This window comes from Mesoplodon mirus, assembly GCF_964341445.2.
Source record: "Mesoplodon mirus genome assembly, chromosome: 16".
Taxonomy (NCBI): Eukaryota; Metazoa; Chordata; class Mammalia; order Artiodactyla; family Ziphiidae; genus Mesoplodon; species Mesoplodon mirus.
The window spans coordinates 19645056-19667978 of NC_138992.1; the positions used below are offsets into that span (position 1 = coordinate 19645056).

At 43.5% G+C, this 22923-nt stretch overlaps 2 protein-coding genes across 3 annotated transcripts in view; one reads left to right on the forward strand and one right to left on the reverse strand.

The window, feature by feature from the left end:
• Positions 1-19383, reverse strand: part of LOC309791728 (uncharacterized protein) — a 275665-nt gene extending 256282 nt beyond the window's left edge. For both annotated transcript variants that reach the window (XM_082600767.1, XM_082600770.1), the window contains exons 1-2: positions 19338-19383; positions 15085-15181 (exon numbers count right to left, since the gene is read on the reverse strand). The gene's annotated coding sequence lies outside the window, so the exon portion shown is untranslated. The remainder of the gene's footprint in view (positions 1-15084; positions 15182-19337) is intronic.
• A 343-nt stretch (positions 19384-19726) lies between these two features.
• The window catches only part of SAMD12 (sterile alpha motif domain containing 12), a gene marked incomplete at its 3' end in the record, with an annotated part of 252591 nt that continues 249394 nt past the window's right edge, over positions 19727-22923 (forward strand). Inside the window, exon 1 of the mRNA XM_082601196.1 lies at positions 19727-19810. Within this exon, the coding sequence (XP_082457322.1) occupies positions 19798-19810 (13 nt within the window). The 5' untranslated portion in view covers positions 19727-19797. The remainder of the gene's footprint in view (positions 19811-22923) is intronic.

Consider the following 22923-nt stretch of genomic DNA (forward strand, 5'->3'; position numbering starts at 1 on the left):
TTCTTCTAGTCTTTTTTTTTAGGATGACTCTTTCTATATCTACACCCCCAAACCCATACACAGAACTCCCCCCCCAACACAGACATAGGGAGGAAGGCATCTTCCATCACTTACTAGAAAATGACTTAACGTTTTTACTCTTTAGTTTTCTTACCTATAAAATGCAGTTAAAAATAATTCCTGCTTCACATGACTAGTGTAAAGATTAAATGAGTGAGTTATGGAATATGCTCAGAATCTTGTCTTGCACATAATGATACTCAATAAATGCTGGCCACTATTATCTTACTGTGTATTCAGTTTTGTTTCCTTTTTTAAAAAACTTTCTAAAGCACACTCAAACTCTGTCTTTCCACCTTCATAACCCTAGTCTAAGCTAGTGCCATCTCTCTCCTGAATTACTGCAATGATCATCTAATTGATGTCCCCGGTAGGACCTATGGTCTAGTCTCCATATAGTACATAGGAGTACAAATATAAATCAGACCATATAGCTCTCCTGCTTACAACCCTCTGATGATTTTCAATTACACATAGAACAAAATATAAATTTCTTACTATATGTATCATTTAGGGAGCGGATTCCAATTCATGTCATGGAACCCTGGTTAGAGTATCCAGATCAAACAGGAATTTGAAAGTGGGTATTCCAGAATGGGTGTAACAGCTGAAGATGCCCTCAAGGTCCCAGATGCTCTTTACCTTCCTGCTCCAAAACTGTTAAGTCTAAAGCTTTCAGTTTCATGGTTGCAGGGCACTACTCAATCTCCAGGATCTTTTCCATGTTCCAGAGAGAAAGAGAAGAGAGGGGTGAAAGGGCACAAGTCGAAGTCCAAGGAGATAAGCTACAGAGTCTGTCCCCTTTGCAAGAGTCTTCCCAGAAGCCTCCTTCTACACACAGATTTCATGGTACATCTTTATCCCCATGGACAGTCTCACAATCTCCCTAACCCCTATTGCAGCTGCTAGAGACACCAGGAGAACCAGTATTTGAATTATTCACATAGGTGCTCCACACTGAACCGGTGGCCTGCAGAGAATTAACCTGTCTTGTGCAACAATCACACAAACACCAAGAGATTGCTTTCAAAGGAAATAAGGCATATGAAAAATAAACAGAACACAAAGGCACTTTTTTCCTTTATTCCCCCCATTCTCTCCTCATTAATACCATAACCTAAAAGTGGAGAGCAGGAAAGAGTTAAAATATAAGACCAGAAAAGGCTCAAGTGCAGCTCCAAAGATCTAGACACACCTTTGATACCTGTCAGATGGGCCTCTGAAGTGCAAAACAGGATCAGATCCCTAAGGGAATTTTGACACACAGGTCCTGACCTATGAATTAATCAGAGAAGCCACTGGGTGTGAACACACAGTGCAGGACAGTTGGAAGGTGTGGTCTGGGTAGGTTGCTTGGCCAGGGGTGGTCTCCACGACAAAAGAGAGAAATAATTCACTTAGGGTCCAAGTGACAAGTGTAGGGTCCCTCAGGGCAGAGCATGGCAATGACCATCCCTAAGCACGGATAAGAAGCTCACTGCAAATAATTCAATATGGAAACTTACGAAAAATCAACTTTAGTGTTTTCCCATATTTTCCTGCTTTCCACCCTTGAACCTTGCAACTCAAAGCAAGTTTGGTGGCCCAGCAACATTCACCATGCCTGGGAGTTTGTTAGAAATGCTGATCTCAAGCAGCTCCAGACCTACAAAATCAGAATCTACACTTTGACAAGATCACCATGGGATTCTTACGCACATTAAAGTTTGAAATCATAAGCTCTGAAAGCTAAGTGGCATAAAAGCAGAGCCCTTGTGGGCTTTGTTCAGTGTTACATTTCCGGTGCAGCAAATAGTGCCTGGTGTTACCTGGAGGGGCTCAATAAACATTTGTTTTATGAATGATTCAATGAGTGAATGCACTAGGGCTTGCATGCTGAAGATGCATTTGAAAAGATGAGAGTTCTTTGTGCATTAGTCTCTGTACTTTATACACACATACTTTTTTAAATCAAAGAATATTTTTTAGTCCATACCTAATGCATACCTCAGATGCATTAGCACAACATAAATACGTGACTGCAAGATGAACTCCCTTCCTGGACATTAGGAAAGGCTAAATCCAGGGAAGACGTTAGGACAAGAGAGCGGGGTGAGCCTGGAGAAGTTACTCTCACAACCCAGAAGAACACACAGGTTTGTGGTTCACCCCGGTATGTCCAAAAGCCCCACCCCTCCTTGGGGATGAATGCACAGGACTCAGCAGGGAATGACCAGGATCCGGTGTCTACAAGGGACCTCGGGAGGCTGGCCCTCTACATGGATACCACAGAGCTCAGAAAAGATGCCTGCTCCAGCTATGGCCTAAATGTGACATTGCTAACTTTTTCTAAAATCCATTCATACCAGATAACAGTCATACCACCAAGCCCCTGCTGGCCTGAAGACTTTTTGGAGCCCCACATGAACAGCCCAGATTGATGAATAACCCTGGCCAGGGGCATCTATGATGACAGATGGGATTTTCCTCCAGCCTTGGGATATAAAGACTGTGAATCGGATTTCATTCCATTTAAAGGAAGCAAGAAGTGTGACATTCCCTTTTTAATCTTTTCTTTTTCATTTTTTATTTGAAAATTTTGAATGTACACAAAGAGTGAAAAGGAAAAGTATAATGATCCCTCATTACTCCAGTGGCAAAAATTATCAATATGTTGCCAAACTTGATTTATCTATACCCACCACTTTCCATTCTGTGCTGGTTATTTTTATTTAACAGCTTTATTGAGATATGAGTCATAGAATTCACCCATTATAAGAGTACAAGTTGATAATTTTTAGTAAATTAAACAGATGTTCAAAAATTACTACAATCTTGTTTGAAAACATTTTCATCATCCCGTGGACCCCCTCCTCCCCACTCCCATTGCCTGTTTATAGTCAATTCCTGCTCCCAATCTGAGCTCCAGGCAACCATTGATCTGCTTTATATCTCCATAGACTTGCCTCTTCTGGATGTTTCATACATAGAGAATTATATAATATGTAATCTTTTGTTTCTGGATTCTTCCACTTAGCATAATATTTTTGAGGTTCATCTGTGTTGTAGCATATATAAGTACTTCAATTATTTTTATTACTGAAGAGTATTCCAGTATATAGATAGACCACATTTTGTTTATGTCCTTACAAATTGATGGATATTTGAATGTAGGTTGGGGCTTTTGTGTTATAAAAATGCTATGAACATTTATTTAAAAGGCCTTTTGTGTACATATTTTCATTTTTCCCGGGTAGATACACAGGTGTGGAATTGCTGGGATATATGGTAGTTTTGTAAGAAACTGAAAACCTGTGTTCTGAAGCAGTTGCACCAGTTTACATCTCTACCAGCAATGTGTGAGAGTTCCAGTTTCTCCACATTCTCCCCAACACGTGCTTTTGTCTCCATTTTATTATAGCCTTTCGACTGCATAGGAAGTGGTATCTCTTGTGGTTTTAATTTGCATATCCCTAATGACTGATGATGTGGAGCATCTTTTCATGTACTTATTAGCCCTTCATATATCTTCTCTAGTGAAAAGTCTATTCAAAATCCCTTATGAGATATATGACTTGAGAATTTTTTCTCAATCCAATCTGTGGCTGTCCTTTCATTTGAGTAATGGTATTTTTCAAGCTGTTCTGACCCTGGATGGTTATGATATCTGCTCACTCAGGATGTACAGAGACCTCACTTAGCTACTTTTAGTTCATTTGACCATAACAAATCACGGGGAGTCAATTTCAACTGAAGCTTTTCAAACTTTACAAAACATAAAGATCTGCATCTGGACAAAACCAATGCTGGCCCAGCTTCTAGTTAATGGGATGGCCCAGGAGAAGGGGAGCATAGAGCTTCTCATGAAGGCAGAACAGAGGTTCCAGCAAGGACACCTGCTGGGACTTAGATAGTGATTGTAGAGAATTAACATCTTCCAATCCACGAACATGGAATGTCTCTCCATTTATTTAGGTCTTCTTTGATTTCTGTCATCAATTTCCAGTGTATAAGTCTTATATTTCTTTTGTTAAATTTATTCCTAAGTATTTTATTCTTTTGGTGTTACTGTGAATGGAATTGTTTTCTAAATTTCATTTTCAAATAGCTCATTGGCAGTATATAAAATTACAATTGATTTTTGTCAATCAATCTTGTATCCTGTGACCTTGATGAACTCATTTATTATTTCGTCGCTTTTTCAGGTGGTTTCCTTAGGATTTTTTTACATACAGTGTGACATTTTTTGCACGCACATTTCTGCGGAATAAGATTCATAGCAGCCTGATTTTAAATTGAACAAATTAGAGTGCACTCAAGATTATTCCTATTATAGTGCTGCATATGCCTCAAGAGCAGAGTGCGAGAGGTGTCTGAGCCGTGCTGGGAACCACACAGCATCTGCAGCCTGTCTTACCTCTTCTACAGCCATATGAGACAGCTGTTTGGTTGAGGGTTTTGTCAAAATATGCCTATACCTATAAGAATGTGCTGGGGTGGGGAGGGGGAATTATTGGAAATTGCTGCCTTTGGAAGATTGCTTGTCCTGAGATATGTCCTTAAGGAAGATTCTAGGGAGAGAGAAGAAATCTTCAAGAGCAGGGGCTGTATGGGAAAAACAAACTGGAAGGCAATGTACTTTGATGTCTCCGTGTGAAAAGTAAAAGTATAAGAAGAGGCATCTTCCCTACTTCACAGAGGGTATAGATAATGGTACAAAACTGGCATTTTGAGTCCTGCACAGTGTAGAATTCAAAGAACTAGATAAAGGCAGTGAAAAAAGAGGTTTTACAATGGCTGAATTGTTGCTATAAAATTTGAAAAATCCTTATGCTGTAATAGAAGTGAATCCCAACATACCATTGAGTTAGTGTGTGTAAAGCACATAGCTCAGAGTTGGTTAATAGTAAATGTTTAATAAATAGTAGCTGTTTATATTATTACTATTACTTTTGCAACTAAAATTAGAGACATTCTGCAATTCTGTACAACCAGTATTTATAATGCTAAAGGCAGCTCTCTGCTCAATTTGATGCGCATTTCAGGGACAATATCATGGGACTCTGGAAGTAAATTAAGGCTGCTCAGGATAGAGGCAGACTTCAGAGAAGGTAGTAAGGAAGGTGACAAAAACCAAAACTTTGCACTAACCGTGCATGACACTCAAGACCACAAAGCGTTTTCCCATGTCCATTGCAGCACTATTCACAGTAGCCGAGATAGGGAAACAAACAACGTAAGTGTCCATCAACAGAGAAATGGACAAAGAAGATATGATTCCTCTCTCTTCCTCCAAATATACAAATAGAAATAGAAATACAGTAAGTGCCCTACATAAGAACGAGTTCCATTCCAAGAGCACGTCCGTAAATCCAATTCGTTCATAAGCCCGACAAAGTTAACCTAGGTACCTAACTAACACAATCAGCTATATGGTACTGTACTGTAATAGATTTATAATAGTTTTCACAAGAATAATACATAAAAAACAAACACACAAAAAAAATAAAGAAAACATTTTTAATCTTACAGTGCAGTACCTTGAAAAGTACAGTAGTACGGTACAACAGCTGGCATACAGGGGCTGGCACCGAGTGAACAGGCAAGAAGAGTTACTGACTGGAGGAGGGAGAGGAGGTGGGAGATGGTAGAGCTGAAGGGTCCTCAGCAATAGGAGATGGAGGGCAAGCTGCAATTTCACCCACGCCTGACGCTGATGGCACAGGTTCTGGTTCCTTGCTGGATTCAATTCTATCGACCCTCCTGAACATACGATCCAGTGATGTCTGGGTAGTAGCTCTTTTTTTCTCATCATAGATGACATGGGAGCACTGAATTGCATTCTGAACGGCTGCTGCAACCTTCGTGTACCCTTCTACGTTCAGGTCCTGTGCCTTAAAAACTAACAGTGCCTCCTCAAATAAAGAAAATCCCCGTGCCATTTCCTGCATCGAGAATCTCTTCAGTTCTTCAGTTACTTCTTTTTCCTCTTGTCTCTCTTCATCCTTTCTCTGGGCCTCCGATTCCATCAGGTCCTCATTAGTAAGCTCTTGTGTTGCACAGCAAGGAGTTCAATGAAGTCGTCCTCTTGCAGATCTAGTTCCAGCTTCTCACTGAGGGTCACTAAGTTGCTGAAGACCACTTTGAACTCCTCATTCACCTTCTCAAATCCATGAAAACCGTGAACAAACTGCGGGCAAAGGTTCTTCCAAACCCCATTCAGGGTTACGGCCTTGCTCCACTCCCTTAATTATTTTCACTTTTGTTTCCATTGTTACTGCTTGGCGCTTCTTAGCAGAACCAGCTACATCACCCTGCTTTTATGCTTGCTTCCGGACATCCTGGGCTTGAAATGAAGATATAGTACTACTGTACTCTATACAGTACTGTACAGTAAACTACACAAAAGCACAACCACTTGTAGAGGATGCACACATGTGACAATGTATGCCGGACGTGTTAATTAACTTAAGTGACTGGACATGCGAAACACACATTCACATCTTTGAAAGTTCACAACTTGAAGGTTCATATGTAGGGGACTTACTGTAAAAATATAAAAAATACTATTCATCCATGAGAAAGAAGGAAATACTGCCATTTGCAACAACATGAGTGGACCTTGAAGGCATTATTTTAAATGAAATAAGTCAGAGAAATACTGTACAATATCACTTATATGTGGAACCTAAAAAAGCCAAACTCATAGAAACAGAGAGTAGAGAAAGCCCCTGAGATTACCAGGGGCTGGGGACTGGGGGAAATTGGGGAGATGTTGATCAAAGGGTATAAACTTCCAGTTATAGGACAAATAAGTTCTGGGAATCACCATGTATAGCATGGTGATTATAGTAATAATACTGTATTTACATACTTAAAAGGTGCTAAGAGTGTAGATCTTAAATGCTCTCACCACAAAAACGAAATGGTAGGGCTTCCCTGGTGGCGCAGTGGTTGAGAGTCTGCCTGCCGATGCAGGGGACACAGGTTCGTGCCCTGGTCCGGGAAGATCCCACATGCCGCAGAACGGCTGGGCCCGTGAGCCATGGCCGCTGAGCCTGCACCGCGTCCAGAGCCTGTGCTCCGCAATGGAAGGGGCCACAACAGTGAGAGGCCCGTGTACTGCAAAAAAAAAAACAAAACGAAATGTGATGTGATGAATTATGTGATGTGATGAAGGTGTTAGCTAACTCTATGGTGGTAATCATTTTGCAATAGATAAGTGTATCAAATCAACATGTTGTATGCCTTGAACTTACACAGTGTTATATATCAGTTATACATCAATAAAGCTGGGGGGAAAAAAAGACTACAAAGTGCTTGTGAAGAGACTAATGAATAAACCTGAAATGCCTGCATCTGTAGGTGTGTGTTTATATTCAGTAAATCTATTTCAAGCTTATCTGTAATCATATTTAATTTCTAAATTGCCAGATTAAGAAACAAGCTCCCTTCTCATTGTATTGGAAAACCTAACACTGCAAGTGATTGTCAAAAAGGAGGCTACTGTGTAGCCAGGGAGTGCCGCCTGAGGGACAGTTTCAGAATAGATCCCTCCCCTCTCCTCCCCTGCCCTCCCTCCCTTCTCCTCCTTTCCTCACCTCTGCTCTAGTTAAGGGCTGAGTCATCTTACCTGGAGGTTACAGTATCACTGATTTGGCAGGTGGGGCTCTTTGGGCTACATTTAGTTCATTTGGCTACCAAATGCAACCCAGAAACCAAGTTCTACTTGGTTGGAAGGTTTTTAGACCCTATACATCCCAGGAATCTACATCTGTAGAAACCACCTCTGTCTTTCCCAACTTCTGTGCTCCAAGTAACCAAAAGTCTGATAGGATGACCCAGGGCAGGACACCCAGAAGTGGCCTGAATGTGGTCAGGAAGCAACAATGCTCAAGTGGCCAGCACCTTCAGGAAAAAGCGGCAGTGTTGGGGCACCCTGGCAATATCTCTCTGCCAGGCTCAGTTTCTCTGCTCTTGACAAGACAGACAATCCTGCAGCCAGTAGAGAGACTCAGGTTGCTGAAAAAAGCAGGAAGCAGGCACACTGATTTTATCCTTGTGTGATGCTTGGCAAGAAGTGACTACAACCTCAGGAAACTCTGCACTGAATGGATGAACATTCTAGAACCAACTCTGCCACATGGGAAGTGAAGCCATTTCACTTCTCTGAGGCTCATTTTCTGCTTCTATATATTAGAAATGTAATAATTCCTACTTGCCAGGTGGCATCAAGGGTAGAAAAAGAACACACTCTAGAATGTTCTCTGTGAGGTCCAAAGCACCACACAAAAAGGAATCAAAAAATGACAAGCTCCGTGGTGCTATGTCTAAACTTGGCCCAGATATTAATATTTAAGTGGCTAAAAGCAGGGCCAATTTTCTCACTGATATTCTTCTAACAAAGGTAATTTAAATTATAACAACATACAATATTATTTTCACAGAATTTTATAACGTTATTTTCATTTGAACGAAATGAGTACGGCCAGAAACTTCTTTTTTCTTCTGAGTGGGCCCCTGTACAAAAATACATTGTTTATCACGGCTCTAATTGGCTCCCTTGTTTCAGGCCAACACTCTCACAGACCCATCCTTCACACCACTGCCAGACTGCTCTGGCTCAAAGACATATCTGAGGTTGACTCCTCTTTTCCCCTAAGGACCCATATCCAATCAGTCAAGTCTTATGGATTCTGCCTTCTTAATCTCTCTCAAATCCAACCATTTCTCTCCATCGCAACTGACATGTCTCTATTTTAAGTCACTATCATTTTTCACCAGAAATTAACAAATTAGCTGTCTACACGGTCACTCATAGGGGACCCTGTGTTGCTTTTTTATCTCGATTCCTTTCTCCACACTGCAGCTAGAATGATCTTCCCACACTGTGCATTTTATCATGTAACTCCCTGCTGGAAACTGTAATTGTCAAGATGATCAAGTCCCCAACTGCTGGACATGGCGTCCTTGCTCCTTCAGGTCCAACCTTCAGGTTCAAGCCCTTGCTCAGCTCCTTTGCCTCGCTGTGCACCACTTCTAATGCACTTTTCACTCCAGCCATTCCTAACTATGTAAGGTTCCCCCATGCCATGTTCTCATTTTTGCACACACTGTCCTCTTTACTAGGAAGACTCTTTCTAACAGTTTCCACACTCACTGCCTTTCACATGCCTAATTCCTTACATCATCATTGCCATCACCTCTTTTGGGAATCCTGCTTAGGATGCCTAAGACTGGGCTAGATGCTCTTGCCCTGTGTCTTCAGAGCACTTTACTCTTGTACTAATCTATCTGCGCTTGCACTCACCTATTTGCTGCTATGGCTCATCAGTTAAACTATCAATTCCCTGAGGACATGAATGGATCCTTGTTCCTGCTGTAACCCAACAGTGGATGTTGTGTTCTCACACAGATTTCTTCCCATCTCCCAGTTCCTGGGGATATAGATTACTGATGGCTCAAAGCCATGTCCCTTGCTGGGCACTGCCCTAGGCTGCAGAAAACTGGCTTGTTTTACATAGTTACAGACCCTCTTAGAGACACCGGGCCATAGTTACACACCCATAGTTACAGACCCTCTTAGAGACACTGGGCCATAGTTACAGACCCTCTTAGAGACACTGGGCCATAGTTACAGACCCATAGTTACAGACCCTCTTAGAGACACTAGGCCACCAATGACTGGCTGACATGGCACACAACGGCCCGGCCTCCTTGCCACTTTAGGGAATCTCTAAAGGGTTATCTCAGCTCCAGAGTTCCTGGTAGGATAGGAAGAGGCCTCATTTGCAACCTCACTGAATATCCATTTTTCTCCATGACCCATCCTGCCATCCTCACATTCTTTCACGTGCATCTCCCAAGAATACTCCCCAATAAATCTTCACGCACAATTCACAATTCTCAGTCTTAGAGTCTGTTTCCATGGAACCCAGTCAAAAACATTCCCCACCACCCAATATAGTACCTGGCACATATTAGGTGCTCAGAATGCACTTGACATTCAACACATGAATGAATAAATGCCTTTTAAGGTGTAAACTCAGAGCAGGAAAGTTGTATTACTCATGTTTCCTTTTCTAGTGTCCAGCACAGTGCCTGACTACTTACTTGCTTGAATGGTCCTTCAAATGTTCCCTTTATATGACTAAGAGGGCAGTCTTCTGGAGCCACATGTCTCCTTTCTTTATGCATCAAGTCCAAAATGATACAAACTAAAAAGGAGTATAAAAGGTGTGTAATACTATTCTGCATAATAATGAAATTTGCTGCCTTCAAAGGAAGAAAAATTTATACTGCAAATTACAAAGCAGTTAAAAATATTTTTTATTAGGGTTTAAAGGGACTGTGTTCCCTCTGAGAATTAAAATAACTGTAGGGTAAGCTATGTGCTGTCTAATAGATCTGATAGGTTTTTTTAAGGTGTATCTTTAGGAAAACCCCAAAGGGGATACACCTTGGAGGATAAATGCTGACCTGAATGATGCTGTAAAACTGGGAGCACCAAGACCCTTCCCTTGTACCATTCTGCCGCTTGTTGGGTTGTCAGAAGAAATCATTGATTGACCAAATAAAAACCCAAGGATGCTATTTTGGACTTAATAACTTGGACTTGGGGGAATGTCTTAATGAGGGGAATCACAATGCATCCTGGAAGGACCCAATGGGTAGGAGTTGGGGTTTTCCAGAACATGAATGGAATTTCAATGGGGACATCTAGAAGATAAGGCTCTCTTGGATAGAGGGGCAAAACCAGGGATAGGGAAGTCAGATTAGAAATCGTGGGTGTGTTCAAAGAGGACCCATCTGGTGAAGGGTTGACTTCTTAGTTAATGCACACACACACACACACATACTTTTGGACCTTGAAGAAGTTATATTTAGTACTTGGCTTTCCATTTTTTCTTTTCTTTTTTTTAAGTAGATTTTATTTTTTAGGGCAGTTTTAGGCTGCACACATTCCTAGCCAAAACTTCACACTATGAAGCACAGTAATTCCTTAGGCTTCAGCAAAATTGAGCAGAAAGTACAGAGGATTCTCATATACCCCCTGCCCCCGTACACGCATAGCCTCCCTCATTATCAACATTCCCTATCAGAGTGGTACATTTGTTATTACTGATGAACCTGTATTGACACATCATTATCACCGAAGTCCATCGTTTACATTAGGGTTTGCTCGTGGTGTTGTATATTCTGTGAGTTTGGACAAATGTATAATGATGTGTATTCATCATTACAGCATCATACAGAGTAGTTTCTCTACCCTAAAAATCCTCTATGGGGCAATTCCCTCATAAAATTACCCCATCCTTCAGTAAAGAAAGTTATGTATATGTATACATGCACACACACATCTTGATATTCTGAAGTGGTGGCTCTGGGGAGGCTGAGGGTTGGGCAGTAAAGGAGAAACAGAGCAACAGTTATTGAGGAATGGCTTTCTGGAATATCACCTGTGAAGGTGTAGCACAGTGAGTAGGGGCTCATCACTAAGAAAGAAGTCTCAGGTAAGAGGCCCGGTAATAAGAAACAGCTTTCAAATAGACAACCCAAGAGAGTTTCCTGACCTGCGTCCACAACAAGCCCAAGAGAGTAAACCTCTTGGGTCACATTCTCTCTCTCTCAGGAAGATTCACATTGCATATTAGCATGTCAAAATCTTTAGGAAATTCTATCACTAAAGAAAACTACTTCAGGGCTTCCTTGGTGGCGCAGTGGTTGAGAGTCCGCCTGCCGATGCAGGGGACACGGGTTTGTGCCCCAGTCCGGGAAGATCCCACATGCCACGGAGCGGCTGGGCCCGTGAGCCATGGCTGCTGTGCCTGTGCGTCCGGAGCCTGTGCCACAACAGTGAGAGGCCCGCGTACCTCAAAAAAAAAAAAAAAAAAAAAAGAAAACTACTTCTTTTAAGACTACTTTCTCCAAAAAGAAAGTAGTACATATTACTACTGATATGTACTAATATCTGTGGCACCGTGTGTGAGGACTGCTACACAACCAAGTGAAGGGATTTATTTAAGAACAGGTTTTCACAACCAAAGAGGATAATCTTGGAGGTTTATGTGGTCACTGGACACAAAATAGTCTGGAGGTAAGAATGACTGGAGATGTGAGCTCTGTTTGGGATGGCTACAATGTTTCAATTCCAGTTCTCATCAGGTGTAGAATGAAGACGGTGGCTAAGGGGTGAAAAAAGGAGTCAAGAGAGTAGTTGTTGAGGACAAATTGACCAGACTTGGTCACTAATTTCTCTAAGGATAAGGAAGCAGGAAGAAGGAGGAGTCACGTCATCATAAAACTGTAGAGCAGGAAGGGATCTTTAAGATCTTCTAGTTGGGCAGTTTTCAAACTTATATTTAGCCTTAAGACCTTCAAACATAAAAGTTCCAAGGAGAAACCTAGGGACTTCCCTGGCAGTCCAGTGGTTGAGACTTTGCCTTTCAATGCAGGGGGTGGGGGTTCGATCCCTGGTCAGGGAGCTAAGATCCCACATGCCTCGTGGCCAAAAAGCCAAAAACATAAAACAGAAGCAGTATTGTAACAAATTCAACAGACTTTAAAAAAATAGTCCACATCAAAAAAATCTTAAAAAAAAAAAAAAAGGAGAAACGTAAAGTGCAGGACAGAAAAAAGGAGAGGGCCGTGGAAGTGTTTTATCCAACAGTGGAGAAAGGAAGAGTGTAGGGTAGGAATTCCTGGGCTTCACATTCTGAAATCTTGGCTGGGAATTTTTAGGGCATTCTAGATCTGAGAAGAAGTGCCCCAAGATATAGACTTCACAATTCAAGTATCATTTTCTCCCACTCTCAAAGTAGTCCAGGACAAATAAATTTCAAAGGTGGGAATATTTCACATGAATGGTTTTACAGGCCTTGAATTGTAGGAAGACCCATAGTTTTGTGGTTAAAAGCTCCATCCTCGAGTTGACTATCTGAGACCAATTCCTGGCTCTATCACACCCCTCCATCTGTTAACATCCACGAAATTTCTTAACTTCTCTGTGCATACTTCAGTTTTCCCATCTGTAAAACTGGGATAATAATAGAGTAGCATCCATTTCCCAGGGTTATTGTGAAGATGAAATGAGCTATTCCGTTGAAAATGCTTAGCACAAAGCCTGACACAAGGCAAGCAGTCACTTTAGCTTATTATATAATGTTATCTCACTACTTAGGATGCTTGCTATTTGCCAAGCACTGTTGTAGGTACTGGAGAGATGAAGAACAAAATACTATTTAAGCCTCGCATCCACTAAACACTTATTCGAAGAATCTTACTTATGCTATCTCTTATGGTGATTTAAAATATGTCCACAAATTCTTAGACACTCCCTTCAAAACACAGCCTAATTCCCCTCCCCTTGAGAGTTGGCTAGACTAAGTGGCTCACTTCTAACAAGTAGAATAGGCAGAAGTGATGACGTATGATTTCCAAGATGAGGTCACAGAAGACATGTGGCTCCTTCCTTGGATCCCTCTCTCTGGGGGAAGCCACTGTCACTTTGTGAGGACACTCCAGTAGTCCCATGAAGAGGTGCCTGCTGCAAGGTACTGAGGTCTCCTACCAACAGCCAGCAATAACTTGCCAGTTGTGTGAGAAGCCACCACAGCAGTGGATCCTCCAGCCCCAGTCAAGCCTTCGGATGATTGCAGCCCTGGCCAGCATCTTGACTGCAACCGCACGAGAGACCTCGAGCTAGAATCACCCGGCTACGCTGCTCTCAGATTCCCTGAACCACAGAAATTGGGTGAGATAATAAATGTTTATTATGTTAAGCCATGAACTTCGGGGTGAATATTAGAAAGATAGATAACTTATCCTCAAAAAGCCCTGAAAGGGATATATTGTTATCCATTTCATAGATAAGGAAACCAAGGTGGAGATGTTAATTACTTTGCTCAGTTCACCTAGCTGGTTGTGGTGAGAGGCAGATTTCAACTAAGATCTATAGGTTTCCAGGGTCCAGGGTATTTCTACTCCATCACTGTGCCTCCAAAGACAGTCAATGAAACATACAGCACACATAAGGGAGCACTATAAGGAAACAGGGCCTTGGGGAGGCGTTGCAGTTGGGTTTGCTTTTCTGCCTAAGACCAGCCCAGGGGATGAGATCGAAGGACCCCCAAGGGTCCATAAAAGGGTTGTATGAGGAAGGCAGAGATTGCCTTAACAAATATAGTCTGCATCAATTAAGACACCTTAACAGATACTACCCCATTAGCATTTAAACCTGTGGGGCAAAAGTTTGCAGATAGTTTCCCCCACTCCCATAAAATTCACATTTTCAGCTTTGGGGGCTCTTGAATGAAACCAGACCTCACAGAAATACATTTCAACTACCAAACGTAAGGTAGATAGCTACTGGGAAGCAGCCACATAGCACAGGGAGATCAGCTCAGTGCTTTGTGACCGCCTGGAGGGGTGGGATAGGGAGGGTGGGAGGGAGGGAGACGCAAGAGGGAAGAGATATGGGAACGTATGTATATGTATAACTGATTCACTTTGTTATAAAGCAGAAACTAACACACCATTGTAAAGCAATTATACTCCAATAAAGATGTAAAAAAAAAAAAAGACCAAATTCTTCTCTAACAGTTACCACGGGCTGGAAAAAGCAAGTAGAAGGCAAAGCCTGAGTCTGCACTATGCTAATGCTGGCCTTATCTCACAAGGCACATCTTGGGTCCTGCATTCTTTCTCTCCCAGGTGCAATCTAAATCATCGCCTACGTCCCATTTTTCTTTAACTTCTTTGAGTGTGGCAGACATTAAGGCTGAGCCCTAGATCATGCCTGCAGGTTCAGGAGGACAGTAATCTGTCCTCAGCAACTGCAGTGCCTTTTATTGGCTTCTGACTGCATGAATTCCCCCGACTCTTACTTTCTGACAACGGATAGACTCTTCTCCTCTCTAAGCATGAGGCGCAACCCCATTCTTTCCTCCTGCAACAACACAATATGCTATATTTTCTGCCTCTGGGAAAATAAGAAAAGCATACAGAGAAAAGGCTGCAGAAGTTTTAGCCATGTTACTTGCCCACCGTTCAAGAAGAGGCACGTGGAGTGGTTCCTTTGGGTCCACACCTGGTATCAGTGTATCCAGCTCCAAGTTTTGACCTTGGTCTGCACTCTGCAAAACTGCATATGGTGGAAACACAATATGTGAAGAATTAGAAAGGTGAGATTGTATAGTGGTTAAGCACACGGCCTGCAAAGCCAGAATGCCGGGGTGTTTTTAAAGCACTTAGACGGATTTCTGGCAAATCATAACTGCTCCATTAGTGTTTGATTCATATAGGTAGGTTAAATCTATTGAACAAACTCCCATTTCTTTAGAAAACTGCCTCTATTCTAAGGTGGAGCTTTAGTTCTCTCATTTAATCCCCACAAAAGCAAACAGTATATTAAGATATTAGAGTTCAGCACTGTCTATCCATTGCCCCATTCACAATTAGGAATTTGATTGTTATTTTAAAGGAAGAATACTTTAAATATACGGACATTTGCTTAAAGGCTTTCCTAATAGTGTTTTCTTTATGTTTTCCAATTTCGGTGTGCTAGGAAATTATTCTGCAGGACTGTATATATAAAAAATTACATCTCCTATATTTCAAAGGCAGTGTAAAGCATTTTCAGGGGCAACGTTGCCCATTTTTTATTTTTACTCTCCATTTTTACTGGAGCATCTAACCCCACCTAAGCTCTGACAGCCCTTTGCTAAGTTTAGCTGAACATTACATGTGGCTCTCCTGTAAATTAACTTCCCATGCCCCACGTCTGAAATGCTGTATTCACCTGTGGCACATACAGCCACAGGGCTCCCAGGGTCATACTTTTCCAGAACTGGCTGAAGACAGAACTGTGGAGTCAGCAACAGGTCTTCGGTAATAATCATTTCCACAAACGTATTGAACACTGTTCAAAGCCTTGCCTACATTTTCTCATTCTCTTCCCAGCATAGCTCATGCCAGACTCAGGAGCCAGCCCTGATGACCCCTCCCATCTTTCTCACACCCACACAAAATGAAGGTTCACTGTGATGACTCTTGAGTATAAGAACACTGCTTATACAACTCCAGTATTCCAGGAGGCAAATAGGACCTAGATTCCTTAAAATTATATCCTTAGTACTCAGTGAGTTGGTTAAACCTGCTCTATTTCTAGCACCTCCCCCCTGTCATTTTGCCACCAGCAAAATGCCCCCATGGCTTATTCTAGCACCCCTCTGTACTCAGAAACACACACATGCAGATACACAATGGCTGGCACCCAATCGGGATTGGGTCCCACTTCTCCCTCCTTCTTAAGGACAATGGCTAAATGTACCTCTTTGCAAAGTCTGGGTCCTAATGTCTTCTTTGGTCGTGGTCCTCAAACTTTAGCACGAATTAAAATCACTTGGCAGACTTGTGACACCACAGAATGCTGGATCCTAAACCCCTAAGTTTCTGATTCAGTAGGTCTGGGTTGAAGCCCAAGAATTTTAATTAACCAGCTCCCAGGTGATGCTCATGATCTGGGTTCAGCACCCAGACCTTGAGGACAACTGCTCTAGTTTATAAAAGATGGTAGAAGATTCCAGTCTGCTGTGGGTTGAATTGTGTCCCCCAAATAGATATGTTGGATTCCTAACCCCAGATACTTGTGAATGTGACCTTATTTAGAAATGGGGTTTTTGTAGATGTAATCAAATTAAGGTCAAATCAGACTGGATCAGGGTTGGCCCTAAATCCAATGACTGGTGTCCTCATAGGAGAGGTTTAGAGACAGAGACATACTCATGAGGAAGACCACCATGTGACGATGTTGGCAGAGATGGCAGTGATGTAGCTGCAAGCCAAGGAACCCCAAGGATTGCTAGCAACTTAGACTAGAAGCTAGGAAGAGGCAAAAGAGGACGCTTCCCTACAGCCTTCAGAGGAAGTATGGCCCTACCAACACCTGGATTTCAGAATCCTAGCCTCTAGGACTGTGAAAGAGTTGATTTCCATTGTTTTCAGCCACCCAGCTTACAGAACTTCGCGACAGCAGCCACAGGAGGCTAATACACAGTCACTGTAGAGATTGAGGAGTTAACCCAATTCTTCATCCTTCCCTGCATTCGCATCCTTGCCATGGCTTCTTCATGGCCAGAGTATATATCCTCACACTCCAACTTTGAGGTTGGCCATGTGACTTGCTTTGACAAATTATATGGGGGAAGAAGCGACAGTGCCCCAGTTCAGAGCCAGGCCTTAAAAAGTCTTGCACACCTCCTTTTGCCCTCTTGCTTCTCTGTCATCACTAGGAGAATGGCTTCCTCCTTCAGCCAACCTACCCACAAACCTGCAGTGAGGAACAAAGCTGCCCCAGCCTCTTTGACTTAAAGCTAAGCCACCAAACCAAGCTGAGCTGTGTCTAGAGCAACAGAAATCTTCCCCCACCCCACCCCTGTCCTCGCCAAAAGAGCCTTGGTCTGGACCAGTTGTGGACACTGTTTGGCCACGGTGTGATCTGGGCAAACCCTTCAACTTTTCTGCCTTAACTGTGAAATGAGGGGGCTTAGATTAACTTGTCTCTAGGTCACTTTTGAATTGATGAAAATATCTACTTCTAAGAGTATGAAACATTAAAACAAACAAAAGTGAAATACGAACTTGCAGTTTCATGGGGGAAAATGGAGACCTAATCGTCATTAGGTAGCTTATTCACACACTCCTTCAGTCAGGCATTATTTATAAACACATAATATATGTATTAAATATTTATTATGTGCCAGACAGTGCTGGTGGCTGGAACATCAAAGGTGAGCAGTACCAGAGTCCATCCCTGACCTCGTGGAACCAGTGGAGGCACTGACATTACTTAAATACAGCAGAGAGAGTAGAGAGGAGCCCACACTCAGGAAGACGCAACAAGACTCAGTGACAGGTTAACAGAGCAGGAAACAGAGAGGAATGCCAAATATGCCCCCTCTTTCCTTCTTACCCAGGTACCAGGTATTTTGGTCGCTATCCCTTTAACAAGATTGTGCCATAGAAGCTACAGATTAGAATCTCCTGAAGTACTTGAAAAAAGAAAAACAGTGCTGGGGATGGAAGCCCTACCTCCAGAGATTCTGATGCACTTTGTCAGCGTCGGTATTATTAATATTATCATTATTTTAACTTATTTTGCCCATGGCAAGCATGTCTCACTGAACAGGACTCTCTCTACTGTACCAAGGATGGAAGGCTTGGGTTTGAATTGCGTACAGCTCCATGAACTCAGAGTTAAAGCATCACCAAGGGCATTTACTGGTTACAGGTATTTTAAAAAGTACCCAGACACGGCCATGTAACCCAACAGGAGGACTAAGCACATACTTAGCGACCACAAAAACAGGTGTGCACATATGCGCTCAGAAACAAAATTGTTCAGTGTTTAAAAAAAAAATTATCACCAAGAGGGACAAAGAAAATCTAAGGAGTCATCATGACAGGAAGAATCGAATCCTTGTATTTCCTTGGAGTTATTTTCCAGAGTAATTTCTTTAAAAATTAAATATGGGGTCGAGGCAGAAGAGCCGGGGGCTGGGGGGACCATATGCAGTTCTGAGCTCCAGGCCTTTAAAAATCTTACTAGAGTCCTGAGTCTGATCTGTTCCCAAGGCCATGCCCTCACCTCTACCAGCGATAATTGCATCTGTATTTCCACACACGGGAAAAAAAGTCTGGGAACTTCATTCCTTATCAGTATTTACCAGCTCTGGAATTCTACTGCCTTCGGCGTGATTCTGTTTCCTGTCTGCTTATAGCTTCCCCAGCACCTGCAGTTAGGACAGTTCATAAGTTGAAAGAACACTCTCCGATGCTGTTAATTATTAGGCCCTATCACTGGCCGCCAAGGGGCTCCCAGACCAGCCAAGCTGAAAGCCTCCTGTCTTGGAAGCCACACAGGTTTCCATCATCTGACAGCCTCAGGTGGAATCCTGGTTCCCAGATTTTGTTTCTAATAACCCCTTAGGGGTGATACCTGTTCGGGTATTTTAGGCCATCCCCCAACCCTACGCGAAGTGTTTAGCCACCTGGAGGATCAGAATACAGCTGTATCACCTCGCAAGATTCCCCCTAACCCACTTCCCAGGTCTCAGAAGAACAAGTTTCAACCGCACGCTGGGCAGCGGCTCTCTGGCCCAGACGGAAAAACAGAGCCGGCCGGCGGCTCTGCTCCCCTCACTAACTGGGTGGCCAAGGAGGCCAGCGACAAGCCCAGAAGGTCACACCACAAACCCCGCCGCCTCCTGCCTCCCGCACGAGCCCGGCCAGGTGCTTACCCGCTTCTAATCAACAGGGAAGAGCTCAATCACGGGTCTCTGCTCCTGGCGCGGAAAGAAATCCAGCGCGCGGCATCTTGGGAAATGTAGTCCCAGCTACCTCCCAGGGTCCCCGGGTCTACTCATGAGAACCCCCCCCGCCCCGCCCCGCCAAGAGGGATTTCTCTGCCTGGGCCCGATGAAGCCGGCGATGCCATCCCAGTGTGGAGGCGGGGCCGCGCCCTTCTCAGGACTCGGGGTGGTCTCCCGGGTCGGAGGAAAGAGAGAGGACTACAATTCCCAGGCTGCTCTGCGCCGAGCCGGGAGCCGCCAGCCTCGCTTTGCGTGACCGCGGCAGGTTGGTCCGGGAGCAGATGAGCGCAGAATATTTAGGCGAAAGCGCGAGGAGGGAGGGGAGCGCGGGGCAGGAGGAGTATCTCGGCCCAGAAAATTATGCATGCGTTAGGGACGCTCTGAGAGAATGGCTGTGGAAGGTAAGGGACGCTTGGGCATTTTAAGCCCCCTCTTAACCCGCGCACCCCGATACACACATCCCCGATGAAGCTTGGGGAACGTGGGGAGGAGAGGAAAGTGGGTGGTGGCAAGCGGGCCCTTTCCTCTTACACCTCTTGGCACTCACCTGAGCCACGGAGGGCCAGTAGGTGCTTTATTCAGTTACTTTGGAAAGACAGGTAGATGCGCAGCGCTCTCGGGTTGGAGGCGAAGAGTGTCCCTACTGCGAAATGATGTGCTGGATATGGGGGGAAAGCCTGAGAGAGCGCTTGGAGGTCTCAGCCCCGAGGTGCCCTTTTCGCTGCCGCATCCCGCCAGGGCCGGCTCGGTGGCCTCGAGGTTGAGGATGCTCACTTTGGCCTCCACACATGGGAGAAGACCCTCGCCAGGTGCGTCATCGGGAAGCATGGACTGCTATTGGGTCGAGGGCCCCTCGTCGTGTGTACGCAGCAGCGATTAGCAGCAGATGTACCCAGAGGGTGGAGGTGTCCCTACACCTGTCTCTTTTTACAGCCCTCCCGAGGTTAGCAAAGTTTACAGAAACGAAATGGAATCAGCCAGGGATAAGGACAGCCAGCCTCTTCCATTGGGGTGAATCCTTTTCTTTGAAGCCCACCTTCTGCTTTCCTCCTATAATTTTGGCCTTTGGCTTTGCAGTTTGGGGCTCTATGATGTTGCCACCTTTGAACTGCCTGGTTGAAAGCAGGGACAGGCGGTTTGTGTGGGATCCCAAGTTTTCATTTCAGATGCTCTCACCTTGGAAGACTGGCTTTCTTGTTGAGGGTAGTTTCTGGGAAAAAAATATGTGGGCCAGACGTGTTTGTGATGTCAAACGAGCAGTCACACTGTGCCTGAATGATAAATTGAAATGATCATGGGACTAAAGGGGAGTTTAAGTTCATCTGCAGAATTATAGCTTCTGAGTGTGGCTCAGGTCAGAGGGGAAGCTGGTGTTGGAAAAAGAGGGCATGCCCGCCAGCTGCAGCAGACTCCTTGCCAAGGGGAAGTGAGCCTGTTCCTTGGAGGCTGAAAGCAAGAAGGAACCACAAGGGTCTGCTGGCATCCCTCTCCCCTACCCGCCCCAGGTGAGAGCAACTGAACTAATCTGACCCTTGCTCTCTTGGTAATTACTTAACAACTTGAAGTAGCAATAACCCAGCTCTTGTGGTCAGCCCCCAGTAATTCAGGAAACTGTTACTTTTGGGCTGTCTCAGCTTCAGAGATCCCCAGCTGGGCACTTCTATCCACCTATCTACCTACGTTTACTGTTCTTCTATATTTGGCTGTTAAATTTATATATATATATATATAAATCTATATACACACATATATAAATCTCATATATATGGCTTTGAAAAAACAAAGTTTTCTGTGCAAATGTAATAATAGGGTGAGAATCTGGCTTTTTGCATTGTTACAGTTGATGGTAACAGAGACGAGACTTTAGATGAAAAAAAAACACAAGATAAAGTTCATTCTGGCCTAAGGGCAAGTTGACTTACTGGCACCTCTGTACCTCGCCCCTCAGATGACATTATCTCTTCTCTTCCTCACTCTTCTGTGTCCTCAAGTGAAGGGCACCCCCACTGGTTGCCAGTCCATGATGTACTTGAAAGCAATTTCCTGCTCGCTGGAAGAAGTATAGAATTAGTCATATTTCTTGTCTGATGGGTTATTATACCAGCGAAGCCAGACCTTACGAAAACAAAGGCTTTGAAAGGAAGTATGCCTGGACTGTGGAGAGCTTATTTTATTTTCCAGTGACTTGTTTGGTTAAAGTGCCTGTCTAGTAAACGGGAGATCCTGAGTTTGAATCCCAGTGAGGCCTCAACTTGAAGAATAAAGGGAATGTTTTAAACTTTGACTGCAAATATTCCTATCTCTGGTCTTTACAAAGGCAGCTTTCTTGGTTTGAACTTGGCCCTTCCTAGCTACTCTCGTTTGGCCTTTCAAGGCTCAGGGAAAACTTCACCTCCTCTGGGAACCTGTCTCAACCCTCCCTTCCCTCTGCCTTCTGAGCGCTCTGCCTGGTCTGTGGGAGGTGCCTCCTGCATTGTCTCCTCAGCACCTGTGCTTATATTTAACACTTGCCGTACTTAATGTCTCTCACTAGACTCTAAGACTACAGCCCCTGGGGAGTGGGGACCATGTACTCTTTGACTTTATACTCCCAGACAATAGTACACTACCTGACCCATGATAGCTACTCAATAAATGCTCATGAAATGCATGGGAAATAAATCCATGGAGCTTTTGTAACTGACTCCATAAGGGTGCATGGGGCTTTCTTAGGAGCCCAAATGCCATAAAATAAGGAACTTTTGAGAGGTTTGAAGGCAGTGGCTCTCACCTGAGGAGGGACATTGTCCTCCTAGGGCATGTTTGAGATATGCAGGGGCTAGTATTAATAATTTTATGCCCATGGGCCAGAGATGCTAAGTGTCCTGTAGTGCATGGCTGTCTCGTACAAAGTTCCCAACCCCAAACCAAGGAACAGCCAGTTTCCCCAAGCTCACTGAGAAACACTGATTTAGAGAATAAGGAATATTGCCAGAGGAAATGGAATAGGAAATATAATACATGTTGCTTAACATCTGAGGTTTAGTTTCTGCATCTGGAAAAAATGGGCACACTACTGTTTAGGTCCCACTAAAGTTTTGAAGATTAAATAAAGGAAAGGGCTGATTAAGAGTGGCTAGGACATGGATTCTCAGTAAATATTACTTGCACTCCCATCCTTCTCCTATAAAAAAAAAAACGGTACTGTTTGCAACCTGTTTTGTATCCTGAATTTTCACTTATTCATGCCAGTCTTTGTAATTAGTAGCAAATTAGAAGTTTTTTTTTTTTCCCTTACCATGTGTAACCTGTTTTCTTAAGTAAGCTTGAACTTGTAAAAGTGTTAAAAGCAAGTAGGGGGCTCATTCATTTTGCTAAACTTGTAACTTGGAGTTTAAGATGAAAAAGAGGGCTCATTCACTTTGCTAAACTTGTAGCTTGGAGTTATTTTGTGGCTACCCTGGGTTAGGCTTTCTTTGAATTAATTACAGCATCCTATGTCTACTCCCTAACCTGGTTGTGACCTAAGCCTTAT